Genomic DNA, 12,283 nt, shown 5'->3' with positions numbered 1-12,283 from the left:
CACACTGCATTCTGCTTTATCGCTAATATAAAATTTAGTACTCATCACTGCTTTCTGAATAATGAGGTTGGATAAGGTAAATCACTGAAAAAACAGAGTCCAGATCAGGGTGCCAAATGCTGTTTTATCAGAACTAGGGTGGTATAGTACATTTAGATGTTTTGTGAAATGCACTGGACGCCGGTGTCTGCAGGGATTTTTTCATTATTAAGTTTTAAAAATATGCTGCTGAGCAATTAGATACCATCAATTAATTGGCTACTTTATAAAAGTCTTTGCAAAAAACAGTTCATTGTATGTGAGCTTTGCTTAAGACGATCAGTGGCAAATCTGCTTTTTGCAGCAGAAGAATTTATACATGCATCATCAGATTTTTAGTCTAAGGACCTTGGAAAGAAAAGCATCTGTTGCTTGAAGATGTTTCACCTCTCATCTGAGAAGCTTCAGTTCTTCAGTTCTTCAGGCAAATGGCCGTCCCTTCCTGAGCCTGGTTCTGCCGGAGGTTTCTTCCTGTTAAAAAAGAGTTTTTCCTTCCCACTGTTGCCAAAGTGCTTGCTCATAGGTGTTCATATGATTGGAGTTTTTTTTCTCTGTGTGTATTATTGTAGGTTCTTCCTTAAAATATAAAACACCTTGAGGTGATTGTTGTTGTGATTTGGCGCTTTATAAATTAAATTCAATTGAATTGGTTGATGAGTGGTTGCTGGAGGCTGCTGGCTGGCACTAAATGAAATTAGTCAAAGAGGTCGCTGCACTGAAAACCTGCTCTCATCATTCGCAGATTGTTGTCATCTTTAGTTTGCATGGAAGACACTGATTTGTCAGTAAACACTTGTCATCTTCTTGATCTTCTTGAGAATGTTCACCTTCAAGGTAGTAGTTGAGCCTTACCACTGAAACCAAGACATTTCAAAAGGCACGATTTTTACTTTGAAGGTGAACGGTCTCTGTTCCCAGTTTATGCTGCATTTTTCACAGTTTCACTGCCCCTTAGCAAGTAGTTGGCCAGTGTTTTGTCATGATTTGACATCTTTACAAGCTACGGGCAACCACACAAATTTGCAACCAATGCACTGGCAAGGAGGTCTTTCCATCCAGTCAGAGTATTGTCTCTAGCATCTAATTACTGTGGTTCTGGTCTTACGCCTGCATGACTGAGGCTTTAGCATGTGACTGACTCACGACTTTTTGCTGTGGACGCATTGATACGGAGCAGTATTATAACATATAGAAAAACAGCTGCACAGATGATTTTTGTGACTGTTTTGAAAACTCAAAAGTGCCTTTTAATACCCACCAGGGGGCAATACCTGTGACTGCAAAAACCTTTGGCCTTATAAAAATCCGAGAGAAAGTTGCCTTTGTAAACACTTTCCTGATGGATTTATGGGCTCATTCACTCATTCCAATAAAAATGTAGTTCATTTTGTAAATTATGATCATTATAAGGGCCAACTGTTATGTTGTATTATGTAATGCATGTGTTGGGTAAATATACTGTAACCAGCAAGGGAAATTAAAAAACCTGTGAACCAATTCAGGAGTGAAAATCGAGGTCAAACACACTCGCCCGATGTATTCTAGGGACCTTATTACCACCACCATGTAAGCCTCTTAATGTGGACAATGTGGATCTTTAAAACAGGACTGTTTTCAGCAGTTTTCATTCAGCACCTCATTTTGTTGCAAAGACCGTGGTCAAAGAAACCCTTAATTGTGAGATGTAGGCGGCTTCTGACAAAACTGCACTGAGACAAAAATGTGTTGCATCTTTCATGATATAAAACCACTATTTAGATTGTTTTGTTTTGTTGTTGCTGTTAAAGCCTTGAAAATAGCTCACATCTCCTTTTTTCAATTTATTCAGCTAGAGCTCACCATCCCATACATGCTCAACCTCTGACATCCAAAAGAATATGACACATTCAGACCATCCGCTGACATAGTCATCACTTAACAAGAATGACCTCAAGCTTTGATTGAAGACTTTAAAGCTCTACTACCTAATGTCTTTTTTATTACGCTCATAATCGTCTTTATGTAGGGTTTTTTATTTGCACACATGCACAACAGCATGAAACTAGATAATAAAAACAAAACGGATGTGACAGGAGATAACATGTACTCTCACGTATCCACAACTGAGCGCTATATTATCTGAGGGATGTTTAGTTTTCTCTATAAGAGGATGCTTTATTTAGTCATTCCACAAGAAGAAGAAAAAATCAGTACTGAAGAAAAAAAGCTGAGTTTTTATTTTATTCCCTGAGAAAAAAACAGTCTTATCTTACTGAAAATTGATGTTAGTTTGAGGAGGAAGGCTAGCATTTTGACATCATCATCCTCTGCATCTTCAGGGACTCAGAAAGACCTATCATTATCCAGAAAAGAAAATGAAGGCAAAACAAAACCCAACAAACACTGTGGTCTTTGAAAAGTAAATCACCAAAATGACAACCTGAGGCTCCCAACTAGTTAGCAGGAGAAGTAAGCTTGTTTCAAATTATTGGTATAAATGGATGTGCTGTTGCTGTGGTCTCCTCTCATGGCTCAGTGTCATGGAAACAACAGGTCTGACTCCAAGCTGAGGTAAAGGGCTAACCACCTGAGAGGGCAAGCAGCAGAGTCGAAAGCAGCTTATCTCCTTATGTCTCTAACAAGGTTGGTAAAGAAAATCACAGAGGTGGGAGGGGAGACGATGTTGTATAAGATCATGGTATCGCTGTGAGATAAAGCTGCGGCAGATGCTGAAAGTAGGACTTCATGCATCACACCTTAATGATTGTGCCCTTTAGGACTCCATTACTCCTGCACTGAAACAAAGGCTCACATGGTTTGTTTGTGACGTCCCTTCTTTACAGATTTCACACAATGTCACAAATTAGTGTCACAGTACTTCAAAGAAAACAAATTTATTTCAAATATAGCTGAGGATATATGAGACATTACACAAAAAATCCACCTCCAATAAACACAAAGCAATAATTTTGAGCAAAATGCAACCGAAATATATGAAATCAAATGTTTATTTATTCAAATAATTATTCATTAAGGAAAATATGCTGGGTGTCAACTGAGTCTGACACACAGACACAGACACTCACATTCACAGCTATAGCCAGTTAAGATTAATCAGTTAACCAGACAAGCTATATTATCTGAGGGAAGAAGCTGGAGCACCTGGAGAAAAGCCTCTTAAGCACTTGGAGAATATGTAAGCTTGACACTGTAACGCCCCCTGATGGGTTTGAACCATCTTGCTCTATGGCAACAGTGCCAGTTCCTTTTCACCGCACTGCCCTAAACAACCCATGTAACACTTGGAGGACTGAGCATCTTGGGAAATATGATTATGTGTTGTTCTGAACTATAACATCCATCCAACTGTAATTAAAAGAAATTCTCTTGCTGTTTTGTAGTGGTCACATCTTCTTACCTCTCTGATCTTTGAATTTTGCCCACTCCCATTCGATCCCTGCGATCTACTGAACAAACGCTAGCTATCTTGAAAAAAAAAAAAAACAAACAGAGGCGGTCGCATTTTTGCACTGACTGAAACAACTTCTCCTTCATATCAGGACCTCCCCAACATTAGAACAGTTTTTAAAATCAGTTTGAAAAACATTGTTTTTGCTTTTAAAACAGACTGAGTTTTTCTTTTATTTACTTTTGAACAGTTCTACTTTATTCATGTTTGCATGTTTTATGTTTTCTTTTTTCAATTTTTTTCAATTATTTTGTGTTGTTTATAAATGTGCTTACAAGTAAATTTGACTTGACTTGTTGTTGTGGTGTTTAAGTCTCAATCAGAGTTACTTTTTGTGCTTGGAACACATGTGTTATGACCCCTCTGAGGTCTACAATGACTTACACCTCAGGGCCACGGTCATGGCTTTGCTGATTTCTGGATCTGTTTGGCTGATGATTGAAAGTGCAGCAGTGGGTATATCACATCACCATATTAATGGTGTTTACCTCTAAAGGTCATTATGAAATACCTCTTTAAAGGGAACCTGTTATGGTCAGTTTTCACCCCTGCATTTTTGTTCTTGGATTGGGCTGGAAGCTTTGAAACATTTGCAGTTTAAAAAATACAACTTATAGAAATTTTACTGGTTCTCAGTACAGACTTATGATGTAAATATTTGTCTTTCTTTTATTGGACTATCTAATTTAATAAGTAAATATGTTATAATAACTTTTATTTCTCCTGATTTATTTGTATGGTTAGGTTAATAAAACAAATGAAACAAAACATTAACTATAAACATTGTTAAAAGACTTTATTTAGTTTTAAATGCACAGTATTTTTGGGGTGACCGTGGCTCAGGGGGTTGGGAAGCATATCTGAATCTGGAAGGTCGCCGGTTCGATCCCCGGGCTCTCTGTCCTGGTTGTTGTGTCCTTGGGCAAGACACTTTACCCTACCGCCTGCTGGTGTTGGCCAGAGGGGCTGATGGTGCGATATGGCAGCCTCGCTTCTGTCAGTCTGCCCCAGGGCAGCTGTGCATTCACACACTGCCTCCACCAGTGAGTGAATGAGTAGTGGCATTGCAAAGCGCTTTGGGTGCCTTGAAAAGCGCTATATAAATCCATTAGTATTTTTATAAATTCAAAGTAAAAACAATTTAGATATAGTAGACATCTAAACTGGACTTGCTTTGCAGGTTGACAGGAGATGAACTGAAGAATGTAACAACACACTTTGCATTTTACAGCTTTTCCGAGGCTTCAGTATCACTTTCTTTTTCCCAGCAGAGAAAGGGATAACATCTCAGTCGCTGGAGTAAGGAGTCACCATGGAAACTTGGGGCTGCTTCAGGACACGAGCTGAGCAACCAATTACAAAACATCTGCCATGCTCCCAAAAGTATAATAAAACCCCTTAATAAAAAAAAAACATAATGACTACCACTTATGGTGAGAAAATGCTAAGTGGGAGAATTGGTCACAAACATTTGTCTTCATCTTCATCATCTGCCGCCATCATTAACATCAGTATCACTGCCATCAACGATAACAATCCTGAGATGTTTGAGACTAAAGGAGTAAAGTTTCTGTGTTTTAGCAACATTACACCAGTAAATGAACCAAACATGTAAACAATAACAGCTTCAGTCATGGACAATCAACTGAGGATAAGATATCATCAGCCTCTGTTCTCAGGTTACATAGCATGTGCATCATCTCTGTCGTCATATCCAGATGGTATCCCTCTAAGCAGATTTGGCTGATACTCACATGCTTGTATAATGATAATAAGCTGCTTGGGGACCTGCTCAGAGTAGATCAATAAGTGAAGACAGTCGACGATCAATGAAAACCCTTTTTCTAGCGCAGTCTGTGCTCTTTTCTGTGTTTTTTTTTTCTTCACATTTTTCTTCATCATTTAAAAACAACAACAACAAAAAACTTAAACCAACTAGTGATTTGTTGAATTTTCATTAATTTGAGGATCTTTTTTTTCTTCTGGTGGTCAGTCTCACCGTACAGTGTGCACATTCTCGTGGTGTTCTGCTTTTGATACAGTGATGATGATTATTTTATGTATTGTTAACAATATCTTGACAACTTTATGATGGCGTCACAGATGAAATTAACCTCCTAGGACCTGGCGTCCACATATGTGGACATCACATTTTTGGTTATTTAGACCAAAATACTCAATTTTGCTCTACAAGGGCCTGATATCCACTTACGAGGACATTATACTGCTACTGTTCTATCAAAATTTTAAACGAATATCCTCATATGTGGCTCTCATTTTTCTTAAAAACAAAAATAAGGTAAAAAACAAATTTGGTAATTCTTTGTTTTTACATTCATCGGGCCCCAATTAGCCAAAATATCAAAGAGAAATTAAAAATGCATGCCGTGGAAGAGTTCGGGTCTTAGGAGGTTAATGTTAGTTCATTGTGCCCACAGGATGAATCCTGGGTATTTTCAGGCCTAACCTCCAGGATTACTAGCAAATTAGATTTGATCTTTATTGTGGAGTGCTAAAGTGCTAAAGTCATGTCCTCTACTTGGTTGTCTGAGCGCTTGTAACTGGCTACAATATCATAGACCAGTCATAGTCTGTATATTTAAAGTCCCCACTCTCACCCACACACTCCTGCATTTCTTTTCTCTCTCGCTGCCTCCTAACATGCCTTCCCCCTTTCGTTTTCCATTATCTTCAGCCAACAGTACCAACATCCTGTTGGCCAGCAGCACTGGAGCCAGTCGTTAACCCTGACATCCACCAATCCATTATGGAAATCTTCTTTATGATTCCATTTATCCAGGCTTGGGACTGTCACTGGGAGTACATGTGTCTTGTTCATTGTTGGGTTGTTATTGGCTATTGGACATTTTGAGCATTTTAATATCACAGTGGTCAGCTTGCTTAAATTAATGTCCCAACAGCCTTCATAGCTAATGGCAAAAGTGAGTTGATCTCCATAGGTTCCAGTGGTAAAATCCTAAACTTTAGTGCTTTAAAAAACATGCTTAGAACAAACAGTTTGGATAGTTTTACCTTTCATAACAACAATTATTTGCTAGTAGATGGTCAAATAAATCAACCATTTGTTAACTGGTAGCTCTTAATGTGCAGGTTTAAAAGTTGTGCTGCAGCTGATAGCTTTCTGCTAGGCTTCATTTGCCATCAAGGGACCTTTTTACCATGTTTGTGCTTTCTGGATTACTGTTTATGAGGTTATCTGAAAAATAACATGGCTTGCTGTTTGGAACAGTCAGATTTCTATTCTTAAATTTTGCACCATGACTTTGCATTACACCTGTATAGTTTATGGATGCATGAGGTAGCTATCAAAGCTGAGGTGACATCTTATTTACCAAAATCACTTCTGGCTATGAAAAAACAAAACGATACTATCAAAACAAAACAAAACAAGCCCCAGAAAAAACAAATAAAATACAAAACTAAACAAACCCCTTATATTGAGGCTGTGTCATTCGTGGATTGATGATGTCACAGCACATATGTCCATCTTTTACATACAGTCTATGTTAGCTAACTACAGTATGTCCTTCATTGCACTGGTAAAGCTCCAAGAAAGACAAGTCAGATCCTGCGTCCCTATAAAAAGCTGTTTGGTAAATGTTCTGAAACTGTTACAAATAGTACACGCTAACATAGATAAACTATTCATCTCCTTTTTGAAGTCATACCAACTGCTTATAAGCAAGGATTACAAATCAGATACTTTATTAAGATTTTACAAATGATAATGACAAAAATATTTAATTAAACCTCTGTTTTATTTTGTTTTTTTTACTTTTGACTGTTTCTTTTACATTGTAACATGAGTTATCTTCTGTCAATGGACACTTCATAAAAGCATAAAGAAAAAAGGAATAAGGAATCTATGAAAAGACTTAAAAAGTCTCAGAGCAGCATAATAAATTGTCATGCTATCTGTCCCTGAAAATACCTAAATCCATTTATTTTTGCTTGAAGTGAGCTTCTGGGGGAGATAATACATGCCATATTTACAAATAAATTACTTATGTATGCATGTATATGATCTATTTCCTCTCATATAGCATATTCCATGTGCCAGCATGTGTTATTTTTGGATTTTCCTGGTTTAATAAAGTGGTACTGAATACTTCTGGATGTGGCTTGTTAACGTGAATTCTTAAAGCAGTCACCTGGTTTCTTTTTAGTTCTGGTTCACTGGCTATATGCCGCTGAAAAGTGAAAAGGTATTGGTGCGTACAGTATGGTGACGTTTCTCGGGAAGGCAGGCAGGTGGGGAGGGGGTCAGCCTGCAAATACACGAGCTCTGTCCTGTCTTTACTCTAGAGGAAATCTATCTTCAGCTTGAGCCTCATAGAGGTTATCCATCCTTCGTAAAAACATGTAACTTTTCTTCACTGCTGGAAAATCATGGAGCTACAGGTGGAAAACCAAAGTCAGCCTTTCGCCACCAACACCATGAGGCTGCCAGCTAAAATCATCCTGGAAATGGGAGTAGATAACTTCATTTCTCTTCTAATATTTGGACTCATTTTCATTCTTGGTGTGCTTGGGAACACACTGGTCATAACCGTGCTGGCGCGCAGTAAACCCGGACAACCGAGAAGCACAACCAACATATTCATCCTCAACCTGAGCGTGGCTGACCTGTCCTACCTCCTCTTCTGCGTCCCTTTCCAGTCCACCATCTACATGCTGCCTACGTGGGTGCTCGGAGCGTTCATTTGCAAATTTATCCACTATTTCTTCACCGTATCTATGCTGGTCAGTATTTTCACTCTGTCAGCAATGTCCGTGGACCGTTACGTGGCCATCGTCCACGCTAGAAAATCCTCCTCGATCCGGGTGGAGAGGCATGCCATGCTCGGAGTGGTGCTGATCTGGACACTGTCCGTGGTCATGGCAGCTCCCGTTGCGCACTACCAGAGCATCGTGGAGAGGGAGAACAACAACACCTTCTGCTGGGAGGTCTGGCCGGAACACCAGAGGAAAGTCTACGTGATGTGCACCTTTGTGGTTGGATACCTTCTGCCTCTCACTTTGATATCTGTCTGCTATGCAAAGGTGAGCGCGCACGAACCAGAGTCAACATGTGACCATGAATATACAGTGTAATAACGAATTTTCAAAGTGTTGAAGAAATTAATGCGTTAACTTGTTATTCAGATCGCATTTCTCTCTTTTATAGTGTAAAAAATACTTATTTTTAACAACAATGGATTGGTTTGTAAAAAAAAAGGTTTAAGTGGTCCTTCAACATCTGCCCAGATGTCTTTCTGAAAATAAATAAACGTGAAATAATTTGGCAGCTCCTTGAAAACATTCACATGTGCGTTTTGTGTTTTCAGGTTTTAAATCATCTGCACAAAAAGCTCAAGAATGTCTCAAAAAAATCCGAGCTCTCCAAAAAGAAGGTTGGTGGAAGCAATTTTCTTTTGCTTCTGATTTCTCACTAAATTAGGAGTCGTGATTGAACAGTTCGCTGGCTGAGAGGTTAATGTGCTCATTAGGTGCAGATAAAAATGCCTGCACTCTTGAACTCCATTTACAGCACTTATATGTCAGGTTCTGGTGATGCTGTGAAGTGTCATTTTATTGCATTTGGCTCAAAACTCGGCACTGAGCTATCCACTAACAATTCTTTTCCAATAATTTATACCACCTTGCTTCCAAAAAAAGTAAATGTATAAAATCTAAATAAAACAATGTTCAAATTTTCTGCATTTATTCAGAAATCTTTATAGGCTGTCTTAGATCTTTTGGTCTTTAGATGACACTGCAGTAAAAAACTGACACAAATATTCAATTTACTGCATTGGCTCAGCAACACTTTTGGTGAAACAAACATGTGTGGAAGACTGGAACTACCAAAGAATTTAGCAATAAAATGTAAAATTAAAAAAAAATGATTGAATAAAGATATAAAAGAAAAAAATAAAGAAAAAAATATATGTCTGAAGTCTCGATATGTCTCACAGCTGATAGATTAGTCAGTGCCTGTGTTTAATTTGGTATTATATCTCATGCAATTAATGGGTGGCTCCATAGTGGTCACCACATTCACCTAACATGCAAAAGATCCTTAATTTGAGACTGTGAGAAGTGGCAAACCCGTGCAAGCATTGCATCAGGAAGAGAATCAAACGTGTGGATCCATCTGCTGTAATGACCAGAATAGGGGAGCAGGTGAAAGATGCTTTGCTGTCTGATGCATTTAAAGACATATTTTTATTAAGTTATTTGTTTATTTATGTTTGATTTTGGCAGTATTGGTCCACCATAATGTGCAGTGAGGCAAACTAGAAAACTTTCTTGTGGTTTGACCAATAAAAATTTAAAATAGTTTTTGGACGTCACGAGGAGAACGACCAAACAGCTAACAGCATTCCTGATAGTTCACATGGCATGGATAACATCTATGAAGGCACCATTATTGCTAAATGATACACAACGCTAGGACAACAGCTTCCATCCTGAAGCCTTATTTCAGCGAAAAAATGCCAAACTGTGTTTTGGGAATATTCCAACAGAATTGCTTCTGAGTATAAGAGTTAGGGTTTTAAAGTGCCTGCGGTAAAGACCTGACAATATATAGTAAAGCATATAAACTCTACAGAGTGTTGTTAGAAGAAGAGGGGATTCTGTTAGGATCAAGTTTAAAATGAACAGATGTTTTTCAAAAGCAATGGCACTTTTGATTGGTTGCACTTGTAAACTTTTAAATAAGTATAGGGTTTAAATGTCTAATAAATATATTCACCTTTTATTTACATTTTACACATGTTCCAACTTTTTTGGAAACGTGTTCATACCCTTATGTGACACGTGACCTGTGATCATCTCTTTTCCACAGACTGCTCAGACTGTCCTCGTGGTGGTTGTTGTCTTCTGTCTGTCCTGGCTGCCTCATCACATCGTCCACCTGTGGGTGGAGTTTGGCTCCTTCCCTCTGAACCAGGCCTCCTTCGTGTTCAGGATGGTGGCTCACTGCTTGGCCTACAGCAACTCCTCCGTTAATCCCATCATCTATGCCTTCCTGTCTGAGAACTTCAGGAACTCGTATAAGCAGGTTTTCTGGTGCCGGGCGCCCAGTGAGTGTCCTCTGAACGAAAACAGAGACCCCCGCAGCAGAATGGAGACGGCACCTTCTACTAATATCAGCGTGTCTTATAAAGGTCACGACTCTCAGATCAGTAAAATGCTTTGATGACACTGGCGGTGCATCCTGAGTACAGCCTGCCGGATAATGGATTTTTTTAAAGGCTGAAACTACTGATATGAAAGTTTAACCAAATCCAGAGTTTCATATATCGACTGATATTTGTATTTTGAAAGACTTTAAAGAGCATGTTTGATTTGGGCCTTCATTCCTCAATGTGGCACATTTGCATATCTCATGTATACACAAGAAGTAACAATTTTAAATGTCAGGAAATATCCCATTTCCTGCTCAAACAGATTACAAGAGGAGGAAAAAAAATCTGTGTAATATATATAGTCTGTATATAAAATATGAACATGACTAAATGTCACCCACTGATTTGTGAAATCTCATTTTGAAGACTTGTTGTAAGTATCGTGACTGTCAGTGTCTATGATGCCAGAAGTGAGTATACGTTTGTACAGGATGGTGAAGAGTGAAGTTATCAGGTAACGCTAGCAAGATTAGCATCAATGCACTGGTGATTTGCACAGAGAATGATTATTGCTAATTGGTACTAATTAACCAAAATACAAATATAATACTAAAACTTCACTCAACACAACAGCAGCATGGGTTTCTCTGACTGGTTATTTGCATAATTAAAAGTGCTTTAATTCAAGTTAAATGTGCTGAGTTATAAAATAAGATTCTCATTACATTATCGAGATCAAAGCTATATTTCATACCACTCTTTAACCTTTTGTTTTCTTTACTACCACTGAACATTTTGAACATGGGAGTTTATGGGGACTGAATCACTTCTGGACTTAGCATCAATGATACAGGGTGTATCTAAAATAATCATTCAATTTCAAAAGGCTATATTTTTTTTTAAGTAATGGATATAGAAACTATAGAAACTTGCATGGTTGAATATAAAGTTTTACATACCAAACTTACAATGTTCACAAGTGTTCAAAGTGTCCTGATAGTCAAACTTGTTCCGTACGCTTGTGAGGATGTCACTGCAGCCACTGCTGTTGTTATGATGTCTACTGGCAACTGTGTGAAACTTACAAATATCCTCTTTCTATCAGTGTGTGTTTCGATTGTTACTGGTGAACAAAGATTAAAGCACCATGAAATGATGCTTTTTGATACACCCACAAATTTAGGAACTACGTTTTTGGCACTTCCTATTGGCTTAATTTTCAGCCCCAGAGATGGCTGCCTGGTGAAGATTTACCAGGATCAGTCAAAAGGTGTTGGACAGAAGCTTCTAGATATTGCTGGAAGATCCAGTGATAATTGTTATTTTGCCCAGCTTTAGATGATTAGTTTACAATTTAACTCTGTCTGCCTAATGGGATGTACATACTGTACAGTCTATACCAGAGATATATGCGCGTAAGTGATAACGGTAAATGGACCGGTTCTTGTATAGCGCTTTTCTACTCTCACTGAGCACCCAAAGTGCTTTATACAACTCGTGCATTCACCCAATCACTTCGCATTCACACTCTGATGGATGCATCGGAGGGCAACATGGGGTTAATATCTTGCCGAAGGATATGTGGCATGTAGACTGGAACTGGAATTGAACCACCAACCTTCTGGTGAGTAGGTGACCTGCTCTACCGCCTGAGCTACAG

General features: G+C 38.5%; 1 protein-coding gene across 1 annotated transcript; it reads left to right on the top strand.

Moving 5' to 3' along the window:
* Positions 1 to 7,466: 7,466 nt before the first annotated feature.
* galr1a (galanin receptor 1a) lies at positions 7,467 to 12,020 on the top strand. The gene is made up of 3 exons (XM_040020035.1): positions 7,467 to 8,551; positions 8,836 to 8,901; positions 10,341 to 12,020. The coding sequence occupies exons 1-3, from the start codon at positions 7,898 to 7,900 to the stop codon at positions 10,692 to 10,694; spliced, it is 1,074 nt and encodes a 357-aa protein (XP_039875969.1). The 5' UTR covers positions 7,467 to 7,897; the 3' UTR covers positions 10,695 to 12,020.
* The last annotated feature ends 263 nt before the right edge of the window (positions 12,021 to 12,283 follow it).

The sequence above is a fragment of the Simochromis diagramma genome, unplaced genomic scaffold (genome assembly GCF_900408965.1).
Source record: "Simochromis diagramma unplaced genomic scaffold, fSimDia1.1 OVJJ01000753.1, whole genome shotgun sequence".
Taxonomy (NCBI): domain Eukaryota; kingdom Metazoa; phylum Chordata; class Actinopteri; order Cichliformes; family Cichlidae; genus Simochromis; species Simochromis diagramma.
The sequence above is the reverse complement of the archived record's forward strand: the minus strand, read 5'-3'. Positions and strand labels throughout refer to the sequence as shown.

Coding starts and splice junctions, on each gene's coding strand:
- galr1a (XM_040020035.1), top strand. CDS start 7,898: ATGGAGCTACAGGTGGAAAACCAAAGTCAGCCTTTCGCCACCAACACC. Junction 8,552..8,835: donor TATCTGTCTGCTATGCAAAG/GTGAGCGCGCAC, acceptor TTGTGTTTTCAG/GTTTTAAATCATCTGCACAA. Junction 8,902..10,340: donor CCGAGCTCTCCAAAAAGAAG/GTTGGTGGAAGC, acceptor TCTTTTCCACAG/ACTGCTCAGACTGTCCTCGT.